General features: G+C 40.1%; 1 protein-coding gene across 6 annotated transcripts in view; it reads left to right on the forward strand.

The window, feature by feature from the left end:
* Nucleotides 1-26,167, forward strand: part of LOC136857152 (cyclin-dependent kinase 14) — a 223,194-nt gene that overhangs the window by 173,232 nt on the left and 23,795 nt on the right. For all 6 annotated transcript variants that reach the window (XM_067135573.2, XM_067135574.2, XM_067135575.2 and 3 more), the window contains 3 exons: nt 11,223-11,314; nt 16,009-16,183; nt 23,852-24,038. In XM_067135573.2, coding sequence (XP_066991674.1) covers nt 11,223-11,314; nt 16,009-16,183; nt 23,852-24,038 — 454 coding nt within the window. The remainder of the gene's footprint in view (nt 1-11,222; nt 11,315-16,008; nt 16,184-23,851; nt 24,039-26,167) is intronic.

Below are 26,167 nucleotides of genomic sequence, written 5' to 3' on the forward strand. Positions count from 1 at the left end.
TCTCCTCCGAATGTATCTCCAGAACAGTGCTAACAATTGCTACTCTTAACCGCTTTACCCGTTGAACAAGGCGCAAACTGGCGTTTTCATCGGTGAGATAGGCTTTCAACTGTCTTATGGGAGTCGGGAGATTTACGCAAGTTAATTGGGCTGATGATCCAGGCTCTCTTAAGAAGCCAATATTATCAGACAATAATAACTTACGCATTGCCGTGAGAGAGAAGAATCTTTGAGGGGTGTTTTTCTACATTGTGATGATGCTGGTAATTAATGTTTTAAGGATGGGGAGAGGGGAACTAGATTACCATCCCTCCTTAACTGTTACCAGAAGAAAGAAAGGATCTTTTGAAGAATGAAGGTATCGCTAAAAGAAGAATAAGAGCCACGAAGGGTCTAGGCCTGATTGTTAGCACTAGTCTGAAGATATATTCGGAGGAGAATAACATTATCAGACAAAAATATAACCAAAATAGTCCATATTCCATGGAACCCCTGGACGGGTGGAGGGTGAAGAATTTCTTTATTCGTCTGACCGTTGGGGTCAGAAGAGAACACGAGTCGACCAAGGGTAGACGTTTAGGAAAGATGAAGCTGAGGAACCTTGCGCAACTGAATGTAATCAATGCCAAACGCAGCTGAAGTCCCTGTAATTGCCAGTCCACTCGCCCAATTTGAAAGCTCCTGCAGGGTTACCCCATTTAGTCACGTCTTGCGAAAGGCAGGGGATAGCGAGGATGTGTTCTATTTTTCAGTTGTTGTTGGATGACAACCTCGTAGCGTGTAAATGTCTTATTTTTACTCTGTACGCAGCATGTACATTTCTTACTTTTCACTTTACACGTGTCCTTTTTAGCTGGAGAATAAAACGATTTTAAACTAGTCTTCCATTTTCCTCTTTTCCGGGTATGTTTTGAAAGACATCAAAGGTTGTGTAGGGATTTTGTTCGGGGCCTCGGGTAATGAGTAAAGGAAGTCTTGATCCCGAAATATACTCGGTACCTATTACAGAGGCGGAAGGGTTATATTCCACATCTCTTTTTGTCCATATAAACTCGCTTCTCTTTCCAAATGTTAAGGAGGATTGTCGTGTTTCTATTCTTGAGTACTAATAGTTGCATTTTACCCAACCTATTTTTTTTATCTTACATCGTAGTTTGCCGATGTAATAAATCCATATAAATATATATTTAGTATTTATTCTTGATACCAGAGGTGCATTTTTCTAATTTGTGAAAATGAAAAGAAAAAGTAGTTTAATGTTCTCCCAGCAGTAATACGGCATGACCTTATGATGCGCCGGCCCTCCTGCTGACGTCATGCTTGAGGTCTTCGCCATCGATTTGGGTGACCGCTGTTGGCTGGACCACTCCAGACAACCTCTCTGGAGACCAGAATAACGCTACTTTACAACCCTGTTCGCGTGTCACCGTGGCTTCTCATGCATTACCTATCTTACATTTTATTTATTCCACTCTACCTGCAGTAGCCTCCATGGCTCAGACGGCAGCGCGCCGGCCTTTCACCGCTGGATACCGTGGTTAAAATCCCGGTCATTCCATGTGAGATTTGTGCTGGACAAAGCGGAGGCGGGACAGGTTTTTCTCCGGGTACTCCAGTTTTCCCTGTCATCTTTCATTCCAGCAGCACACTCTATTATCATTTCCTAGCATTTCTAAGTCATTAATAAATCACTTTGGGAGTGGCGACCCCATCGTACTAATAGCCTATATATAGTTCATTCATTCCATCCCTGACCCGTTCAATGACTGGAAAACAGGTTGTAGGTTTTCATTTTCACTCTACCTGCATTCTTGGTACTAACACAGGAAGGTGTAGCGGGGTAGGATTTCCACCATTAGTTCTTAGACGTTAGTGAGAAAATTAAAATCAATGAAATTAAACTGTGAATATGGGAAGTATTATTATTATTATTATTATTATTATTATTATTATTATTATTATTATTATTATTATTATTTGTGGGTCGATACCATAATTTATAAATACTCGGTACTGTAACTTTAAAAGTTTAACACATACCAGCTGTAAATGTTTGTGACGTCGGTTCTTCAGCGCTAAATAACACTTTATTGTCCCTACGTGGATCACTGGTAGAATGTTGTCTTCTTGATCCCGAAATCATGGGTTCACACCCAGCAGACGTGGGCATAAAAAGGTCCATTCGGCACTCAGCGTCATACAAAAAAGATCTCAGGTGACACATTTGGTGTTTACCTGACAAAATGATTTACATCCCCAAATATGGTCCGGTTTCTCTACCGTCTGGTAGAGTAAATATTAATATTAATTATAATTTTGTTTGCTAGTAGTTTAACGTCGCACTACCGAGCGAGTTGGTCGTGCGCTTAGGAGCGCGCAGCTATGGGCTTGCATTCGGAAGATAGTGGGTTCAAACCTCACCGTCGGCAGCCTTGAAGATGGTTTTCAGTGATTTCCCTTTTTCACACCAGGCAAATGCTGAGGCTGTACCATAATTGAGGCCACGGCCGCTTCCTTCCCACCCCCCAGGCCTTTCTTAACCCATCATCACCATAAGACCTATCTGTGTCGGTGCGACGTAAAACAACTTGTAAAACATTAATAACGCCGCACTAACACATCGAAGCTTTTCGACGACGGAAGGATGAGAAAGGGCTAGGGTTCTGAAGGTAGCGGCCGTGGCCTCAATTATGGTACAGCCCCATTATTTGTCACACTTGCCATGTCCTGTTTAAGAAACAGAAAGTATGTATGATTTGCCTGAGAAATTTGGACCTTACTGGTTTGGCAGACATCCAGAGTTTATTCTCAGGTTTTGCACCTGATCAAGACCATTCTATGACGACGTTGGTGATATCGACAATTTTTAAAAATTATCCCCCTTTCTTTACGACTACTGACAGGCTTGACTACTTGCGAATTCTTTGTATACTTCGTTCATTAGCGTGATCTGGCCTAATAATATACCTAGATTTTCCAAAATTAATTACAATGTTCATGCATGCCATTTTTGTTTATCGAAAGCACTGGAATAATTGCATTTGCTCCAGTGACAGATTCTTGCTATTTAAAGGGCATGTTGTTGTTACATATTATATCGTAATACGGTTAGGGTCGCGTGGCGGTGAGCTACCATTCGGGAGATGGTGGGTTTGAATCCCGCCGTCAGCAGCCCTGAAGATGGTTTTCCGTGGTTTTCCATTTTCACACCAGGCAAATGGTGGGGCTTTACCTTAATTAAGGCCAAACTGTTTCCTATCCTTCCGTCGCCGAAAACCTTCGATGTGTTGGTGCGGTATTAAACCACAAGAAAAAAACCAATTGTGGGTACAAAAAGTGATGGGTGTCCCACAACTTCTAAGATGTATTGCCGCATTTTCTTTAGTTTGACCTGCAGGAGAAACCACTCTTCAAATACTCCATTATATCACCAAATTCAAACCTCGAATTTCTGATCGCTATAACTTCAGTGTCGTATCATAGAGTCTCTTGTAAGAGGCTTCCAACCCCGTGATCAACAGTTCGTAGAACTCATGAAGTACAGTGAATCACCTTAATATTCGGACACCGGATGGCATGTGACAATCTGAACATTATATTTGTATTTTCTTGAGCATACAGAAAGGAAAGTTTGACAATACAAAACACCAATGTTTCCAATATGATTACATAATAATACAAGTGTATCAGAACAAAAATGACTTGTAGATAAAAAATCAGTCGTCACCTTATCACATAACAAAACCACTTTAATATTCGGACACAAGGATCATAATGACCGAAACTGTAGCGTAACATGGAACTCAAACCAATTTAGTGCTTGGTGGCATTGCCACGTTGTTTTATGACGGCTTTCAGTCGTTGTGGCATAGAACAAACTAACTTTACCGTGTCCTTAGGGTTAATATTAGCCCATTCTCGTATCAGTCTTCGTTGCAGTTCCTTCTTTGACGTTATTTTGAACTTCCTCACTTTCTTGTCAAGTTCACTCCATAAATTCTCAATGGGATTAAGATCTGGGCTCTGGGATGTAGTTTCAAGCACCTTTGGGCAGTTGAACAATAGTCACATTCGGACATTCCACGCTTTATGCTTAGGATCATTATCTTGATAGAAATGAAATGTGTCCCTGATCCCAAGCTTTGTAGCACTTTGGTGTAAATTCTGCTTCAGGATGGCTAGATACGGTTTATGGTCCATTGTATGTTCAATAAACGACATTTCACCCACTCCAGCAGACGAAAAGCACGCCCATACCATTGCATTCCCACCTCCATGTTTGACAGTTGGTTGCAAATGTTTCGGTTTTAATTCGTCATTTGGTTTGCGCCAAACCATTCTCCTCCCATCCGATCCATAAATATTAAATTTGCTCTCATCACAAAATAACACGTGTTTCCACCATTCTGTGTCCTTGTGTACATATTGCAAGGCAAACTTCAATCCTTTCCTTCGGTCCACTTCACTGATAAATGGCTTTTCCCTTGACACCCTCCAGTTAAATCCGGCCTTTCGAAGAGTCCTGTGCACAATTTCAGGGTGCACTGATTTGCCAGCTTCCTCTTCTAACTCCTGTGCTTGTTGTGGCGCACTCAGTTTAGGATCGTTTCCTATTTTTCTTAAGAGAAGTCTTTCTTCACGATCAGTTAGCTTTTTCGGTTGACCCGTTTGCGGTATAGACTCAATTCTGTCCTCTTCTTTAAATCGCCGTACAATGTCATTGACAGTACTCTTACTCATACACAACATTCGCACAATATCTCTGCAACTGCGTCCCTTTGCATTGTGGAAAATAACCAGTTGGCGCTGTTCAAACGTTGTGTTTCTGCCTTTGCAACCCACAGTAGGTACAGACTAATCCCCGTCGTTCTGTACAGCGCTGCTCACTGCAGTGAAGTTCAGGGATACGTATCCTACTCCTTACGTTTCTCCCTTGCCGCAATTGGGTCAGGTAGTCACGTGCAAATGGAGTAACGATGACGTGTCCGAATATTAAAATGATGTGTAGTATCTCATTCTTTCCTTTTCTATCACTATCAGAACATTTCACCAATTCGCCTGACATTTAATCTTGTTGTGATACGTGCGCTAAATACTCACGAAGTGTTGGACGTATGTTTGTTGTATACACATTTGTTTGCGAACAAATTATGTCAGGAAACATTCCATTATCTGTGATGTCCGAATATTAAAGTGACCCACTGTATATCTAATTATCTGCAATGTATGTACTGATGTGTGTTGCATCTAGGATTAGGAAGGAAGCAGTCATAGCTTAAATGTTAGGTACTATATATACATTCAACTGGACCTGAAGAGTTAAAAAACAAAATGGCCAAGAAAAAGATGTTAACCCATTTTCCTTCTTACTCCAGTTTCTGAACCTGAATGCGACCTGTTTTAGACTCCTCAAACTAGTCTTGAATTCGTGACGGAACTAGGCATCGAATCCAGGCCAACTGGATGAGAAGCTGCTATGATAGCCCCTAAATCATAACGGGACCGAGCTCGATAGCTGCAGTCGCTTAAGTGCAGCCAGTATCCAGTATTCATGAGATAGTGGGTTCGAACCCCACTTCGGCAGCCCTGATAATGGTTTACCATTTTCACACCAGGCAAATGCTGGGGCTGTACCTTAATTAAGGCCACGGCCGCTTCCCTCCCACTCCTAGCCTTTTCCTGTCCCATCGTCGCCATAAAACCTATCTGTGTCGGTGCGACATAAAGCAACTTGCAAAAAAAAAAAAAAAAAAAAAAAAAAAAACAAAACATAACGGTAGCTGAACTTCAACTTCATGTAGAAACTGCCCGATAATTAAAGACTTTGGTAGTGATTATAGCTATAGGGTCTATATACTATATATTCGATCTTGCGATTGCGTTAGGTTCTCTAGGAAATTGAATATGGAATATGATACTATTGCCAAAGGAGTTTTAATGAGATAATTTCCAGCAGCTACACACTGTACCTATCGATTATAATCAGTTTCAGGAAGAGAGCGCAGCGAATTGTAGGGCCTAATCATAATCGTTGGAGATGTAGGATGTCTTTAGGGGAGTCGGCTGCGTGAAAATGGGTGTTGGCAGCAGTTTGCCGTTAATTAAAGTAAGTTTCATTTTTTCACACTACCCAAAAAGCAAGCAAGCAACTTATACTGCCAAGAGTAACACGTTAAATAAACAAACATTTATTGTGTTCTGTGATATGGATGTTCACCTGTTATTTATTTGACCTCGTCTTAGTGCAGACGAATGATGTACTATGAACTCGAGACCTTTCCATGGGTAACGGTCCTTACATACATTTCAACCCATTGCATTTAGCTAGTAGCCACGATATCGGCCATAGATTTGGCAGTCAGCCAGGTTCGAATTTCTCTATCAGCTATCCTTGAAATGATTTCGTTTTGTTACCCATGTAAAATACTCTATACAGCACGTTTTTTCATTATCCGATACTTTCTCTTCCCAGTTACATACACACAATAATTGTACTAGACTGATGGCGTCTGTACATATTTAGTGCCACAGTCAACTACATTTCAGATTAGAAGAGGGAGTTTTCGACTTTGCTCAGAGTGATCCAGTATAAGATGCATGTGTGTCCCGTATTATACCACTTCATTTATTTAGGGTAATTTCTTCTGTATTTGTAAAATGATTAGGTCTACCATACGCCCATACGTCTTAATCATATAACTCGTAGGGTTGAAAGTTCGAAATCGCCTGTGGAATTCCCTGGCGACCTCAAGGGAAAGACATCTGTAGCCTGCTTTAACACAGTGCTCTCTTGGTAAGACGAAGTCGAATAGGTCTGTTCCTGCTGTGGGTTACGGCTGGTGAGTTCGGCAGTTGGGGACTCCGAAGGGGTCTTGCGCGAATTCCAATTTTTCCTAGCACCTGTTTTTATTTATTTTATTATTTTTATTATTATTATTATTATTATTATTATTATTATTATTATTATTATTATTATTATTATTATTATTATTATTATTTGACAGGGTCATGTGAGGCGATTGAAAGAGGACATGTTACCTATGCGAATAATTGATTCGGCCGTAGATGGTAAGATAAGCAAGGGAGACGAACCAGTTTTTAGGTATGAATTTTCTTGGAATGCTAAATTGTGACTATTTTCCCTACGGCCGTATATGTCATTTATTATCTGAGACGAAACCAGGAAAACTTGAATATCCATTATGTGATGTGAAAGTCGTGTGATGATTTGTAGTTTAATTGCTCTTTTCAGAGAAATGCAACGTAGAGCTGGATAACGTCTTCATGGACAAATTCTTATCCCTGAATCTCTTTAGATGATCAACAGTAAGGCGACGTTAACACATAGGGTATAATATATCTGCCTTTACTGGCGAGGCCTGATATGGGCTTGAACAAATTTGTAACTTTCATTGACCTGTCTCAGTCTCATCCTTAGCTAGGGCAGTGTGAAAGTGATAGAGGTATGAGCGATGCTAGTAATGCTATTCTTTACGGAGCCAGTCCTTGTTATGAATTGTGTGAAAATGTCTCGGCTCGGTGATGAAAGCAGCGGGAAACTACCTCACTCCTCATTTCCCTAGTACGTCTCTTCCGTTATGCCTATTCCACGTGTGGCAGCTGATGACGGAGAAGCTAAATTACCCGATTTGCGACGGAGCAGTTGAGGATCTAACTAGCCTTTAGGCTAAGTATTCACGGTACATATTTCTTATTGCCTAGATAGTGACAGGCTCCACATCATCCGTTGTTGTCTACCTTGTAGAATCGCATGTGGTAATCGATTAGGTATGCCCGGCTCCATGGCTAAATGGTTAGCGTGCTGGCCTTTGGTCACAGAGGTCCCGGGTTCGATTCCCGACAGGGTCGGGAATTTTAACCATACTTGGTTAATTCCGCTGGTACGGGGGCTGGGTGTATGTGTCGTCTTCTTTCGTCCTCATCACGACGCGCAGGTTGCCTACAGGAGTCAAATCATAAGACCTGCACCTTGCAAACCAAACTAGTCCTGGGACACTTCCGGCACTAAAAGACATTGGCCTACGCCATTTCATTTCATTGATTAGGCATAGAAACTTCCCATAATGCGTCGATTGACTACTCTACCATTACACGTTCTGTGAGAAGGAACAATTGCTACTAAAGCACTTCGAGATGCCCTGTATTCATTATTGTAATGGCCTGAAATAGTTATTGCCTCATCATGTATTTCGAGCTAATGGTTTCTAGTATTGCATGTCATTTTTTTAGTGTTTTTAAAATGAATTTCCGACATTTTTCTTGGCTACTTCCTGCAATCAAGTTATTAATGAAATTAATGTACAAGTCGGCCAAATGTCACGGATAATATTTATATGATATTGTTGTGAAAAATAAAATAATCAAAAACTGTAGTGAACTGAATATGACACGCTCATGTGTGAAAGAGGACAAAAATTCCTGTGCGATTAATGTCATTTCAGCTCTCAACGGCCCAACTTCTCGGTATTATGTTGACCATCGCACTCGACGCACAGTTGGATTCGTCACCTCCAGCTATATTGTGAGGACATGAGTAATCTGTCCTTCCAAATCCTTTTCTCTAACTCCTTTTTCCCTTTTCTCTACCAAGGAACACATCCAGCTGCCACATTTTACGGACTTCCGGGAGACCAGTTGAAAGGTCCATTTCGTATAACCCACACTTGAAACAGCATTCAGATTGACAGCCCTCTATCAGAAAAAGGACGAATTGTGTGACGGTAATAGACATTCCTCCCAACCTAAAACAACTTTTCAGGCCCTTGCCACTTGCGAAAAATACGTTGTTCTTCTCGGCCGTTTATCCTAATTTATTGTGTGTGTGGGGGGGGGGGGAGGGGGTGGCGACACTTGATTTCGACTTAGGTTAAACCAACTTCACGGCTGGGCGCCGTTCCTGACGCCAACCCTATGTGGAGTAATCTGTGGAGCATTCACTATTTCTGTGGTGGTTGATAATATATTGTTTATAGACGGATATAAGTTTATTAAGATGAACGCAAGCACTCAGTGCCTGAGCCAGAGAAATTAACCAGATAAGGTTTAAAATCTCCAGCCCGGCCGGGAATCGAACCCAGGACCCTCCAGACTGAAGGCCATTACGCTGCCCTTTCGGCCAGGAAGTCAGATTTGTGAAAAATATGTTATACAAAGTACCCGAGCATGACTTTTGGCCCGCCTCTAGTATAGAACATCCTTCGACGTTATATTTCATTGAATATGAACTGGTCCTTCCTAAGTAGAATAAATTACTCGCTCGTCAATTGTAGGTGGACTCGCCGGTGCATGGATGAAGAAGAATTTGTATCGGTACCACTTGAACGTTTATTTTCTAAAACTGCCAATTCACTTCTAGTTAGCTTTGGTTGTACTTGCCAATCGAAACTGAATTATTTACCGAGCTCAATAGCTGCATAGATGGCTGCATAGATAACATAGATGGCTGCATAGATATAGCATATAACTAGCAAGGTACAATTTACTTCTTACGGTACCGAGCGAAATGGCTATACGATTCGGGCAGCGTAGCTGTGATCTGTCATTCGGGAGATGGTGGTTTGAATCTCACATTGGGGAGACATGAAGATTGATTTCCGTAGTTTTCCATTTACACACCAGGCAAATGCTATCCCATCGTCGCCATAAGAGCTATCTGTGTCGGTGTGACGTAAAGCAACTTGTAAAAAAAAACACCCTGAATTATTTACTCTGATAGCCTCTCTACACACGCATATTCGAGATATGGTTGTTCCGAAAACAAATAACCTAACCAAACCCCATCGCACTGCAGACCTGAAGGGCCTTGGCCCACCAAACGACCGCTGCTCAGCCCGAAGGTCTGCAGATTACGAGGTGTCGTGTGGTCAGCACGACGAATCCTCTCGGCCGTTATTCTTGGCTTTGTAGACCGGGGCCGCTATCTCACCGTCAGATACCTCCTCAATTCTAATCACTTAGGCTGAATGGACCTCGAACCACCCCTTAGATCCAGGTAAAAATCCCTGACCTGACCGAGAATCAAACCTGAAGCCTCCGGGTAAGAGACACCACGGGGCTGGCACCGAAAACAAATCTAAGGAGTAATTATAAGCTAACAATGCAGTAAACTGTAAAACCGTTCTTTTGCTAGTGATTTAACGTCACATGATCTGGTGGTAGCGAGTCTTGTCTCTTACCCGGATACCCCGGTTTCGATTCCAGGCCAGCTCAGGGATATTTTCCAGAAACTGAAGCCTAGTTCGAAGTTCACTCAGCCTACGTGATTACAATTGAGGAGCTAACCGCGGGTGAGATGGTGGCCCCGGTCTGGAATGCCGAGAATAACGGCCAAGAGGATTTGTCAGGCCACGGGTCAGCTCGGTCAGCTCGTAATCTGCAGGCTTTCGGGTTGAGTCACTTGGTAGGCGAAGGCCTATCAGGGCTGTAGCGCCATTGGGTTTGTTTCTTGAACGTCGCACTGACACATCGAAGGTTTTTGACGACGTAAAGGTGGGAGAGGACGAGGAATTGGAAAGTTATTGGCCGTGGCCTTAATTAAGGTTCATCCTCAGCATTTGCCTTGTTTGAAAATAGGGAAACTACGAAAAACCATCTTCAGATCTGCCGAATATGAGATCCAAACCACCATCTCCCGAATGCAAGATCATAGTTACGCTGCCCGAATCGTATAGCCATTTCGCTCGGTACCGTAAGAAGTAAATTGTACCTTGCTAGTTACATGCTGGTGAAGCACAGTTTACACAGTGGTATGTAGAGCAGAAATTGACCAAAATAGGTGACAGTAACAACATCTACGTTTTCATACTTATGTTTTATGGATATCATGTTAAATAAATTAACTAAATGAAAGAAAACATGAAATGTATTTTTATAATGTGTGTAGTGTTTATTCCTTACAGTTAGATTACATATGTATTTATGGTAACAAGTTTTTATTTTCTGTAACTGTGAGTTACTGTCCAGGGACCGCGTGTGTGTGTGTGTGTGTGTATGTGTCTACTGAACTCGCTAATGGTTATTCTGCTAGACCTTGAAAATTTTCCTTGTCTGACTCGAGGGCAGTAACATTCATAAATATCCCATTAGATTCTGCGACTTCTTAATGGACGTTCCGCATGTACATATAGTTGTCTAAGTCTAACTTTTATTTCACAGAATGTTAAGATACATGTATTCTTATGGTTGTTGGTCTTCTTTCTCAGGGAGACTCACCGTTCGGCAAGTCGGAGGCGTACATCAAACTCGAGCCTCTCGGAGAGGGTTCCTACGCAACTGTTTTCAAAGGTTATAGCAAGTAAGTACTTCAACTCAAGTAACTTCTATAAGAGAAGAGCAAGAGGTCTCTTACACAGATAATTAGTTGAATTGTGACATGGCAACGGAAATGTTTTACAGGGTAACAGTTTTACTAACCAGCAGAACATGCACTGTAAGCTCAGATAGCAGACTGTCATACAAAAATGCACTTCGTGATTATATTCTCCACTAGATACCGTAGTGTCGACCATGCACCACTATGTCAAATACCAGTAGTTATCAAAATGTCACAAATCAATTAATTATCTCTATAATTACAATTTTATCTGTAACTAGTTATGATGGATTTTCTCAAGGAAAATCTGTCCATGTATCGAAGTGAAAATTTTGTGTAGAAACATGTTCAGTGATGTTGGAGAAGAGATTATTCTCATTACGAATAATTTAACTTCACGTATTTTATTTGTATAAATTAGTTATATTTTATTAATCTATTCTTTAATACTCTTAAGTACTGCTCGTCTACTGCCAGGTTATGCTCTCATAGTTCTCAGTATCTGTCTCACAAAGGAAGATAATTGTAAGGTAACGTCACTCAGGTTATTCTAGGACGAAAGAAAAAATACCCGTCCTCGGCACTCACAACATCGAATCCTCCGTTCTCGGAATGGGAACATGACTGATTCTGTAGGGACGGTCAACACACCGTACAGCTCTTTTGATGTTGAAATGGTTGTCGTTGAGGAGTCTGTCGGGTAAGGACTAGCTATTTCTAAATCACTTGGTAATTTGGCTGACCATTGCTCTCTCGTACTTCTCCCATACATTATATAACATGTTCCGTTTTTTAAATGATACACATAAATAGTTGTCGTGGCATGAAGAAACAAACATACATTTCTATAAATGCTTTTATATTTCGTTTTTAATGCCTTTGCGGTTACCCCTATTTAGTTTAGCTGACAACATTGAATGACTAAAGAAGAAATGAAGCTAATATTGATATCTAATTGCACACTTGAACTCTTGTTCGGGTCCTTGGCTGAATGGTCAGAATACTGACCTTCGGTTCAGAGGGCCCCGGGTTCGATGCAGGGTCGGGAATTATAACTTCGTCTAGTGAATTCCTCTAGCTCAGGGACTGGGTGTTTGTGTTCATCTTAATACATATCTTCATTTACAACACATCACACTACTAACCACCACAGAATCACGACATAGTAAATACTTCTTTAGGCCGTGAAACTGGGTCAAATGCGTACGAAGCGCCGTCCCTTGGAAATTGGGGGAAGAAGAAGAAGCATAATGAAACTATTTCAGATAGCTTCGTCGAAAAGTTGATCTTTGTTACATCTTAAACATTGTTAATCGCCTTAAATGAATTCTAACGTGTTCAGAAAGCGGCCTGCTGTACACATTCATCAAAGAAAGTTAGGCATATATGAGATTGTGTTGTGTTGAGGTAGAGCCGATAACATATTATTTAAGGTGAAATTCAGAATAGTAAAGGCAGAGAAAACGTAAGTTATGTTTCTTGGTAACTTTGGACCCGCTATGGAAATAAATTACATAAATTAAGGAACCTCCTCAGTTAGAACATCACAAATTAAAAACTGTTTTCATTGCAGTTGCCAGAAATGACGTTTTGGTCTTTCACGAACTCTGAGGCATTCTTGAATACGACGTGGCGCATTCAGTGTTAATTATTTGAGCATTTCTTGACGCAAATGGTCCTACCCCTCGATGACAGCATCTTTTAGGGCCTGAATCTATAGTGGTGGATGTTGACGGTTGGATATTGCTCTTCTAAGAAAGGTCCTCGTATGCTCTATGCAATTCATGTCTGCGAAAGACGTTTCCCAGTCCATTCTGCGGATCTCACGTTCTTCTAGGTATCACTTCACTGCTGTTGAACGATGTAGACGAAACCCATCTCCTACAGCCTCTGCAAAACCCCTTAGTGTGGGTCGGAGAATGTGTTTGCACACTGCTGCCCTTTTGCGCAGGGAGTTGTCATCGAAGTGTAGTCCAATTCGCACTTCATCAGTGAACAACGTTGTGGATCGTTCATCTCATGTTCAAGTCTGATGTGCTTTAGGCCCATCGAACGCTAGCCACCCTGTGATGTCGTCGAAGTCGAGGAGTCCTTAGGGGTCTTCTTGAATGCAGCCTCCCTCCCCCCAATCATGGAGTCAGTTGCGCACTCCTGTGGCGTCTGAAAGCTCATGGCGCGAGTTCTAACTGTTCGTGTGTAGAGTGTCTGCGTGCAGCGTATATATCAGGGGTGGATCCAGCCTTGTTTTCCACTGAGTAATCAGTTCATTAAGACTGTTTCATGAATCGCTTGTCATCTGCAAAGAGAAGGGTCTATGGATGGGATATTTGCAGTTCCGCGGTTACTGTGTCCATGCACAGGATGAACAGGGGTGGTGACAGGGTGGATCCTAGATGAACTCCCACTCAAATGTCAAATGGTGCTGTGACGCCAGCTGCACAGTGGACAGAGCTTATAGAGTTGTGGTAGAGGAGCTGAACCCAATGGACATATTGCTCTGGGACACCATGAGTACGGAGCTAATACCAGATGATTTCATGGGGGATATTGGTCTTGCATGTGGGCCGATAACCTAGCTGTTAGGCCTCTTTAAACAACAAGCAAGCAACAAGGTCTTCCATGTGGATGGTATGTCATTCAATGAATTGGTTGAAGAATTTTACTAGAAATTCAGTCTCACTTTGTCCCATCTCCATCCGAACTTGTCAACAGGTCTAGTTGCTTTGCTGTTTTCCGTTACGCGGATGACAGCCACAACCTCGGCAGGCGTGATGGGTGGAAGTTCACTCTGCACTGGATTTTTTTTGTTTTTTGTTTTGCTAGTTTCTTTACGTTGCACCGACACAGACAGGTCTTATGTCGACGATGGGATAGGAAAGGCCAACTAGGGGTGGGAAGGAAGAGGCCGTGGCCTTAATTACGGTACAGCCCCTGCATTTTCCTGGTATGAAAATGGGAAACCGCGTGAAACCATCTTCAGGGCTGCCGACAGTGGGGTTCGAACCCACTATTTCCCGGATGCAAGCTCACAGCTGCGCGGCCCTAACCGCACGGCCAACTCGCCCGATCTGGATTGGTTATGGGGGTAGTTGGATGTGGGAACTCTTCATTACAAACGACATTAATGTGTTCATGCCAGCGTGTTGTTAACTCACAGTCTCTCAGATGGCTTTTGCACGCCATTTCAGCAGGATGTTGTGACATAGTATAAAGGCTTGTATTCTTCATCAATATCACAGGTTTTTGCACCTTTCCACTTAATCTACTGGATACAGGCAAAATCTAACCATCGTAGCTTGAGCTATTCGGCCAACTGGCAGCTGCATCTAGTCATTGTAACTATGCTGATCGCCGCAAATCGGGTAATTTAGCTTCTGTGGCTTTGGTCAGGTAGCCCTCGCACATTTCTCACATGGAGTAAAACAGAACGTCGAAATTGAAAATCAGGCAGCCTACATGGGGTCACCTCAATATGTCAGTACTTGGTGGCTGAGGCCATTCAATTATTATTTTTATTAATATTGTATGTTACTTGTTATTTGGCACTAGGGCTAATAACTCTGTTTGCAAATAAAGCATATTAATTAATTCATTCATTCATTAATTTTCTTTCTGGTGTCTAGAAGCACTTTGAAAGTGTAAGGTTAATTATGTTTTGGAATTGCCCCAAACACCTCTTCCTGCCAAATTTTCATACCCACTAGGGCTGATGATTGAAGTTCCTCCTCCGAAACTGCTCCCTGGATCTGCCCCTGGTATGCATCAATCTTGAGCTGTTGCTGTGATGACTTTGATGTGATCTGCCATGGAGAGCGAATGTTGAGACATTTTAGGACACAGTGCATCCTCCTGGTTTCTACCGTAGATGGGTGATATAACCAAGTCATTTGAGCAACCAAATGATGGTGGCTGTATTTATTGTTCTAGTACAAAATACAACAGGATAATTCTGTTCTTAATAATCCTTATTACAAAAATGAGGAAGAGATCTGACCCATTGAGCAAAAGAAAGGGAAGTGTCATGAAAGGTGCAAGAATGAAAGATGTGCTAGGCCTCGCAAACATTGTGCCATCAGGATCAGAAGACGACAGGAGTTGATGAGAGTTCAGATAGGGAAGATGAAGGTAAGGAGAATAGCACAACTACATTTAAGCAATGCTACACTAAATTAAGGGCTCTGGTTGTTTAGTACTTTTAAGTAACCTTTGGATAAACTAACCATTCTCCCATCATTCTTCCTGGTGTGTAGACTTTCTCAGAAGTGCATTGCTTGTGCTTCCTAATCAGGCTCCCTTTGGTACGTGCCATTCATAACTGTACCCATCCAAATTTGTCAAGATAACCCTTATTATCAACTTAACGTTCAGAAGACTAAAATCTTGTCTATGAACTTGGTGTGCCATTTTATACCACAAGTTGTTTCTAATTCATTTCTAAAATATGAACAAAACACAAGAACAAAGAAACATTATTAGGTAGTGTATTTGTGACTTTTTCTTGGTATTTGCAACATTTTATTACAATTTTTATTACACTTTGAACTTTCATAGGATTTTTTATATGTATGATCATTGAGAAAAGAAATTCTGGATGTTGTGAAAGCTTGTGTTTCTTGATGATAGGTTGTATGTTGAACAATTGTTTGAACTAATTGAATCACACTGTGTGCTTGCAGCCTGACTAACCAAGTGGTGGCCTTAAAGGAGATAAGACTACAAGAGGAAGAGGGAGCTCCGTTCACTGCCATCCGTGAAGCTTCTCTTCTCAAGGAGCTCAAACATGCCAATATTGTGACACTACATGACATAGTTCACACTCGCGAAACGCTCACCTTCGTCTTCGAATATGTGGTCAGTATTTTGAATGTAAACTTCTATTTGTAAAAGATGTGTTCCAATTCTCTCTGATGTGTTTTAAAATCAGGACTGATAATGATCTCTTCAGTAATATCCAGTAGGTCTTTCCTGCTCTCAACTTATTCAGTTCATGATTAGACTCCAAAATATGTTTATTCCTTCATCAAGAAACATCTCACACTGAAGAGACAAGGAGGGCTCCCTTCTGCAAAAGTCCACAGATATTGGCAAACATTTGTGTAAAGTTCATAAAGAACAGTATCAGTGTGCTAGTCTTTTCATTTTTACATCCTACGTCTACTGTAATCTGTTTATCATACTCATGCTTGGTCTACTCCTACTGTTCTTAATGCCTACACTTTGCTTGAAAACAAATAGAATAAGTCTTGGGTGTCTTCAGATGTGTCCTATCATTCTATCTCTTCTTATGGTAAAATTTCACCAGTCGGTCTCCTTTCGCCGATTTGTTTCAATTTCTCTTCATTTGTGACTCGATCTACTCATCTCATCTTCATCGTTCTTCTGTAATACCACATTTCAAAAGCTTCTGTTCTCTTTATTAACTATTTATTGTCCGCATTTAACTTCCACACAATGACACGCTCTAGTTGAAAGTCTTTAAAAACCTCTTTCTAATAATTCCTGTATCTATGTTCTTAAAATAGGCCTTCCTTGCTTGTGTTAGTCTGTATTTTATGTCCTCCTTACTTCTGCCATTGTTAGTTATTCTACTCTCCCTCTTATCGTTCCCTTAGTTCTGAGGATCATGATCTCCAAGGGGGCTATTGATCCATTGCCTCCATCTCTTGCATTCCTCGGCCAGACGTGCTGCACCAAAGGTGTTCAACCCAGTTATACTCTTGATAATGTTCGGCCATCGAGTGGGAACTCGTCCCCGATCTCTCTTGCTGGGAACATTTCCAAGAATAGTGTGTCCAAAGAATTGTAAAACTCTTTGGGACAAATTCGACATTACGTTTTGGCCATAGCTGTTCTCTTAATCACAAGAGCACAGCTACCTGAACTGGAAATGACTGAGCCAAAGTATAGAATTTCCGAGATGTTGTCCAATTCTTTGAAGGTGACTGTACTGGCTAATTTTTCAGTAAATAATAATAATCACTATTCTGGTCTTGTTCACGTAGATTTGCAGTCCCATTTGAGCACTGACATTTTTGACATGAGAAATGAGCTCTGTCATTTCCTTCTTATCACTAGCAATGAGTGCAGTGTCATCTGCCTAATGGATGTTGGATATTTTCTTACCACCAACAGGAAATCCACCATTCCTATAAATAAAAGGTACTGTACGAGTAATATATGTTACTCTTCTCCTCAGACACTGATGTGGTCCCAAGACATCATTTCTTAATCATACTCATATTTCCTACATTACCTGACTTTGCACTCCATTTTTATTTAGATATATTTATTTTCATCTTGTACTCCTTCTACAAGACTGTGCCCATACCATTCAGCAATTTCTCCATATCTTCTGCAAACTCAGATGTATTTCTACCCGTTAGTCCCACTTATTGATACGGGGTTGTACGGGGTTGTGAATGAGGTGAGATGAAATTATATGCAGAGGTGCCAACTATTACGGATTGTCCGTAATGATTACGGATTTCACTTCGCGATTACGGCATTACGGTCGAAGGGGAAATTATTACAGAAAAGCAACATTGTCACGATAAAAATTAATTTCTGTGAAAAAAAGGAAAGAAGTAAAAAAATGTTTAATCCCTTAGAGCATTGCTGGTCAACCCTCCTCGTTTCAATGTTTGTAAGTTGGCAACTAAACATGTTTGGCAGTTTATTGGTCATCACTTCCTTTTGTTTCCCGCGAGCGTTGTGAAATCACGGCCAGCTACATAGATATGCGCTGCTCTCTTAGCTAGAATGACGCAGGAATGACGTATCAAGTCGGCCGTGAGGTAGGCTCTACCCATTCTCTTTGGGCTCTACTCCTTTGCTGCTGTTCTGGAGTGCGCGGTTTGTTGTGTGCTTAGAATGAGTGGTATATTTAGCGCATTTCAATTCTAATTATCCTAGACGTTGATTCGATAAGTAGTGATAGGTTTTGTGAAATGAAGCGGAGCAATTGTCAAATTGCATCTTACCGAGCTCGATAGCTGCAGTCGCTTAAGTGCGGCCAGTATCCAGTATTCGGGAGATAGTAGGTTGGAACCCCACTGTCGGCAGCCCTGAAAATGGTTTTCCGTGGTTTCCCATTTTCACACCAGGCAAATGCTGGGGCTGTAACTTAATTAAGGCCACGGCCGCTTCCTTCCCACTCCCAGCCCTTCCTTGTCCCATAGTCGCCATAAGACCTATCTGTGTCGGTGCGACGTAAAGCAACTAGCAACAAATTGCATCTTCTTCTAAGAAGACAGCAGTGTTACAGAAATATCGAGACAGTTACACAAAGGAATGGCCATGTTTACTTGCCTTACGTGTTAGTGAAAACCATGTGTTCTGCAGTGTGTGTTTGTGTAATTTCTCTGTGGCTCACGGTGGACTAGATTGCAGAAGACGCATAGAATCCAAGAAACATCACACATAGCGTGAATCAAAATTACAAAACCAGTCTGTTTCGTTGTTCTTCGTAAAAAGTAATGAAACTGCGGTGACAAATGCAGAATTGCTGTTCACATCATTTCTTTTGGAGCATAATATTTCATTATCAGTTTCAGACCACGCTGGAAATTTGTTCAGATCAATGTTCAATTTACCCCGACTCTAAAACATCTCAGAAATATGGTTGTGCAAGAACTAAAATCTCTGCTTTAGTTCAATACACGACATCTGAGGCAAAAAAAGGAAATAAGCGAACTTTTGCAAATAACGCCGTTTTGTTTGGCTACTGATAGTAGTACGGATTCAAATGCAGTTAAACTTTATCCTATAGTTGTCTCTTTCTTTAATGCTCAGAGAGGTCAAATATCAATTCTTTTATTGTCATTGTTAGAGAGTACCGACAATACAGGTGAGGGAATTTTCTCTGTTATTAATAGTGAATTGTCTTCTTTAGACATTCCATGGGAAAATTGCATTTCTTTTTCATCTGACATTGCATACACAATGATAGGGGCAAATAAAAGTGTTGCCAAATTTGTGAAGGATGGGCATTCTTCTGTTTATGTCCCAGGTTGTTCATGTCATCTCATACACATCTGTGCACAAAAAGCAGCAGCCAGTCAATGTAAAGAACTTTTTGGTTCAGTTATATTACTATCTTGATAAGAGTTCTAAAAGGCAAAACACGTTGAAAGTTTATCAGGCTGTTTGTGGCACAGAGGGTCACAACATTTTGAAATATGTTAGTACCCGTTGGCTCTCGCTTCTTCAGTCTATTGATAGAGTTCTTGAGCAGTGGGAAGCTTTGACACTCATATTTTGTAGTGAGACCCACCATAAAAATGAAACCACCAAGCAGTTTGAAACTGTGAAATCTTTCATACAAGACCCACACACAAAACTGTTTTGCTACTTTCTTCAGAGTTCACTTCCTGTTTTCAACTCTGTGAATGTATTTCTGCAACAAGATGCTCCAGCCATACATCTTCTCAGGAGGAAACTTACTGGTCTTTTAACTGACCTACTGGTCAGATTTGTTCAGCCATGTTTTCGTCAGTCGGAATCTACCTCCCTTTTGAGTGTTGAATTCAAGAGGAGGAAATACCAGAAAGCCAATGAGGACTTGGTAATTGGAGCAAAAGCTAGTGCATACTTGAAAGATAATGACTGTGATGAAGAGATGTTTTATAATTCTGTAAGAGTTTTATATGGCAGCTTGCAGTTACATTACCAGGAAATTTCCCCTTGATGATGAATTTCTTCATCATGCCAAAGTTGTAGACATCTCTCTCAGAATGAAGTTTTCCTATTCATCTCTTGAATATTTTGTTCAAAGATTCCCAACTTTGGTCAAGGAAAGTGAACATGACAACTTGAAGAGGAATTTGCAGTTTACCAGTGTGATACTTTCCCTGAATATATTGTACATGGACCTAACTTTGATGTGAATTGGGACAACATTGCAGAGCTTAAAAATGAAAGTGGACAAATTAAGTATAAAACCTTAAGTAATGTTGTATTTGCAGTACTAAGTGTACATCATAGTAACTCTCCCAAATAAAGAGTTTTCAGTGTTGTTAGGAAAAATCAGACAGAATTCAGGCCTACATTAAGTACATCTACACTGGAATCGCTTATGGTTCTGAAGACGAAAATGTCATCTCGGGTGGAAGTATGTTTCAAGAAAACCTACACTGAAAAGCAGCTGCTGGGTGTGAAACAAGCTACAAAGAATATTTTATTGCAGATCTAACAGGTAATGAGCAAATTTTATTGTGTGATATGATATACTTTAGAATAGATTGCTGTAGGAAAGGGCAAACGGGGTGCTTTGTATTTGACTCGTAAACGTTTTGTCGGGGGGGGGGAGTTAAAAATGGGATTACTGATAACCCACTTCAAAGGTTGGCACCTCTGTATATGGCATATGCTTATGGCTGGATGGCCTTCCTGATGCCAACCTCAGCTAAAGATTCTGCAGACTGATAATATAACAGTATCATCGGTAAATCTCAAGGTCTTGATTTCCTCTCCTTAGATTATGATTTCCTTTACTGCCTGTTTTTTAAGAATCGTGTATTTTATCCATCACAATCTTTACTAAAATTAACAACAACAATAATAATACTATTTGCTTTATGTCCCACTAACTACTTTTACGGTTTTCGGAGACACCGAGGTGCCGGAATTTTGTCCCGGAGGAGTTCTTTTACGTGCCAGTAAATCTACCGACATGAGGCTGACGTATTTGAACACCTTCAAATACTGCCGGACTGAGCCAGGATCAATCCTGCCAAGTTGGGGTCAGAAGGCCAGCGCCTCAACCGTCTGAGCCACCCAGTCCGGCCTGAATTAGTTTGTTACCTCCAGATCCACAATATAAATTTTCAACAGGTGTATTGTGAACTAGCTGCAGTACTCGTTGTTGACGGTACAATCATATAGAATAAGCAAAGTTATCTAACTACATACTTTATGCCAATATTCAGGTATGCTGATTTACTTGGGACGCAACAGTAATCCAGTCTATCAGAGATGAGTGGCAGCAGAAGAGACAAATCATATCACAACAATGGTCAATATAATGTTATTGTTGATCTGTTTTATGAGCTTTTGATATTGCAGACCTTCACATTTAGTTTTCTTCTGATTCTGCAATATTAGAGCATCTGATGTAAAGGCCTTCCTTCCTTCCTTCCTTCCTTCCTTCCTTCCTTCCTTCCTTCCTTCCTTCCTTCGTTCTTTCATGACTCTCTCTTATTCTTCAAGCAATCATTCCTTTACGATTTTTCTCCCTTTTTATAATCATCTTCACATTTGTCCTTGTTGATACGGACCGATGACCAAGCACTTAAGACAATTATGACAAAAACCATTGCTAGTTAACATGATTAAACAATATTGCCATGTTAACAATGCCTGGCATTGATATGAACTAAGCAACAAAAGTCTAAACTCATTATTCTATTATCATAGTCGGTATGGTAAAATTGTATAAGATGTAAATGATCAGAACTTGTGTATTCTCTATAACTTTTGTTATGGTATGTAATACTTTTCTACAGGACCAACAACATAGATACTTAAAAAATGAAATTTTTAGGCACCTTCCCCTAAACTAGCATTTCATCCAGCGTGAATTAAAGTTATTTATAGCTTATAGCTTAGGCTGTAGTTGTATTCCCAGGCTTTGCATACAGATTTTCATTAAATCCTTTTCACCTATTTTCTCATGATTTGGCATTGATATCAAAATTCACAAATATCTCTGTTATTATCATAACTGGGACAGTAAAAATATATGACATAATTGATCGAAAATCAATTTCTATATACACTACCTTTAATTAATTTATCAATAGGAACAATTAATAACATGACTGTTTGAGAATTAAATTTTAGGCTTTCCCCGACTTTCGATACTGATTTTCATTAAATTCTCTTGTGCCATTTTCCTGTGATACGCATACGTGCATACAGACAGACAGACAGACAGACAGACAGACAGACAGACAGACAGACAGACAGACAGACAGACAGAAATGACAGAAAATTTAAAAGTGCATATTTTATTATATAAGATTACTTGTCTCTCATCCATAGTATAAAAGAAATAAGGTGTATATATATATATATATATATATATATATATATATAAGGAGAGGGAACAAACTGCAGCCTTGCCTCAGTCATTTTTGGATAGCTACTTCCTCTTCATAGCCCTCAGTTCTTATAACTGCAGACTGATTTTTGTACAGATAGTAGATAATCCTTCTTTTACAGTATCTAATCCTGATCAGCTTTATATAAATTAAAGGTACTGTACGAGTAATATATGTTACTCTTCTCCTCAGATACCCATGTGGTCCGTAAGTGATGATGCATTAATTGATAGTAATTTCCTAATCTATGTGGATGAGCAGTTTAGTCTGTTGCATGTACAGACTGGAAAACTGCACTCTGTGGGGATACAGTATGTTGTGTTCTAGTGCATATGTGTGGTTTATTGCTGTTGTCTTCATGGAAATACTGTAGTATTTCCTTATTTCAAGTCCCACGTTATCCGTCACAATCTTTGCTGAAAATATTTCAGTTACCTACAAATCCACAATACAAATTTTCAACGGGTATATTATGAGTAAGATTGCATGGCTGTCATCCATAGTGTAAAAGAAATAAACATCTGGAAACATGGGCCTCCTTGTTTAAGAAAATAAATTATGCTCAAAAAGTTTCAGAAGATATTTTGTAGCATCATTTAGCCTTAAGTCTTTTGGCAGCAATGTATGGTAACTTATTTTTTATTGTACAAGGTGATCACACAGTCCCATTACCCCCTATGTATTACAACTTTGACAACTTTGAGGTAATGTGACTGTTCGTTATTATTTATTTCAGGGTGTCTCTGTGTACACCATCGTTTTCATAACAGAGTATGATTCTCCTCCATGTACTATGTGCAATTCTCCTCAACATTGCTGGCGTGATGGTAGTAAATGCACGTCGAACAGCATCCTTAAGTTCGTCAATTGTCTCGTAATGTATGGCAGCAACCTCCTGTTTAATGAACCCCCATAATGCATTAAGCAGGATGAGAGATCAGGACTTCGGGGTGGCCACTCCAAAGGCGCAAGCAAATGGACAGAGCCACGTCCAATCCATTTATCAGGCAATACCTCATTGAGATAATCTCTAACGGCAATAGGTTTCTGAAACCTTACAGTGAAATCATGCTGAATATCTCTCATTGACTTTCGTGTATGCGGTCATTCGTGAGCCCACATGCTCATTACGATCCGTTTCTCCGTGGTGTAAGTGGAATCATCTGCCATGATTTAGATGTATATCAACACGTACGGCAATAAGAAACAACAATTCATTAACATCAGTGTAATACATAGGAAACACGATCTATGTAATACATAGGGGGTAATGAGACTTTGTGTTCACCCTATAGTAGTCTGTCCATAATTGTTTGTGAATGATACTCTATCAATTCATCATTGAATTTACAACATTTAATTTACAACAACACCAACAAATATTATTGTAACAGTAATGTGATATTATCTTAAATTTCAGCACACGGATCTGTCACAGTACATGGAAAAGCATGCGGGTGGACTGGAGCACCGTAATGTGCGACTGTTCCTCTTCCAACTATTAAGGGGTCTAGCCTACTGTCATCGGCGCAGAGTTTTGCATCGTGATGTTAAACCTCAAAACTTGCTCATCAGTGAGCTGGGTGAACTGAAGTTGGCAGATTTTGGTAAGTTCTTCATTGAATGTTTCAGGCTGTAGCGTTCAGCAGAACATGACTATTGTAGTAATCCATACTTAACTAGTAATTCAATGAAGAATTTGGTATTCCTCAATTCATCAGTTGGAAAAATTATTGAATAAGCATAATTTCAGATAGAGACCTCTATAGAAAAATAACATCTTATTATTGAAATATGATCAGTTATGTTCCCGAAATGAAAAGAATATTGTCATTTGTACTGAACTGGAAAAATGAAAGAATTCACTGTCCTGAATAAATTTTGTTACAAAAAAAAGGACCTATAGTTACAGCTAACATGATTACAGCTATAAAAAATACTGTAATTCCAGTGGCTTTCTAAGTAATAGCTATAGTTGAGAAACTGGCACCCTTAACCTTAGCAGCCTCAGGTCTCTCTTACCCTGAACTACCAGCAAATAGTAGAGTAGATAAAGAACTAAAACCCACAGTGACATCTTTTATCTAGAGTAGATGTGAACAACTTCAAGAAACATTTGTATCTCATTAATATTAATATGAATGTAGGTATAGAAAACATTCCTATTAATATTAGAGAGGTAAAATAATTATGACTTGAATGTTGATATCAGTACATGCAAAGAACTGGTGCTGAGCATGACTGCACACTTGTCAGAATTCTACTAGACAAGGTCTAAGCATAAGATACATCAAAGGCATCAAGCAGTTGGCTGCAAAACTTGAACTGGAACACCATCAAACACGTAATCTGCTGAAGGTGTTTCGAACAGTCGTCATATAAGTAGTATTGTCTTGTAGTCATATTTGATGGCAGAAACTATGAATGTAGAGGATTCTTATTTCAGAGTTACTGATTTAGGGCAGAAACCAGTTGAATTCAGAGAGCATTTCTTTCCATGGCTGCTACTCAACTGGTACCTATTTCTTAAATGACTATAACACCAATGTAGATATTATGATGAAATTTGAAGCAGAAATACCTCATATTGTGGAAAAGGTGATGGCATCAAAACATCTGCTAGAAATGACCACAATTTTATCGAAACTGTATTGAATCCTGCACACAATATTTTGGAAAGTCTTTGTCAGTATGCCTGCCTTCATTGCCTGAATTTCTTCAGAGATGTTTACTCTCAAAGAGTCTATTGTTTGTGGATTGTTTTGGTAAGCTCTCCCTTTCAGATGTCCTCATAAAAAACAAATCAATCGGTTGGTAAGTCAATCATTGTTGATCTGCATTTAGGGCAGATTCCCTAACTACTGTTTACCTAGTCTTTTCTTAAATGATTCCAGAAAACTTTGAAATTATTGCATATTTCCCTTTATAAATTATTCCAGTCTCTCTAATTCATCTTCCAGTAAATAATTATTTGCCCCAATGTATTCTTGAATTCTGACTTTATCTTCATCCTCATTCTACGCCATCTCTGCACTGACAGTTCAGCACATAACGCTTAATCAAGCAGTTCGCCTCCTTACTCCCAAATCTTCCCAGCCCAAAGTTTGCAAAATTTTTCTAATACTCTTCTTTTGTCAGAAATTACCCAGAACAAATTGTACTACTTTCCTTTGGTTGTCTTCTGGTTCTTGCATTGAGTAATCCTGGCGAGGTCTTACCAGACTTGCCCTCTCCTCTACGTCCTCACAACCACCATCCCTAATACTCTCATAATAATATGAAGAGATCTGTAACCTTTATTTACAATGTTGATAATGTGACTACCCCAATAACGATCTTTATATTAACACCTACATACTTAGTGATCCCCATGCAGTACTTTCACACCATCAACACATTAATTAAAAGTGAGAGGACTTTTTCTTTTGGTAAAACTTACAGCCTGAATTTTCATCCTGCTTACCATCTTACCATCTTACCATTGTCTGCTGTCCATCTCACAACATTGTCGAGGTCTTTTTGCAGTCACTCAGAATCCTATAACTTATTTACTACTCTATACAGTATAGCATCATCAACCAAAACCTGCGATTCCAGTTCTTTAATAATATCGTTTATACACATAGGAAAACATCAAGGTCCAATAATACTGCCTTGCGAGAACACCCGCTTAATTGTTACAGGATCAGATAATGCTTCACCTACTATAATTGTCTGAGATCTATTTTCTAGAAAT

The sequence above is a fragment of the Anabrus simplex genome, chromosome 1 (assembly GCF_040414725.1).
Source record: "Anabrus simplex isolate iqAnaSimp1 chromosome 1, ASM4041472v1, whole genome shotgun sequence".
In the NCBI taxonomy this organism is placed as follows: domain Eukaryota; kingdom Metazoa; phylum Arthropoda; class Insecta; order Orthoptera; family Tettigoniidae; genus Anabrus; species Anabrus simplex.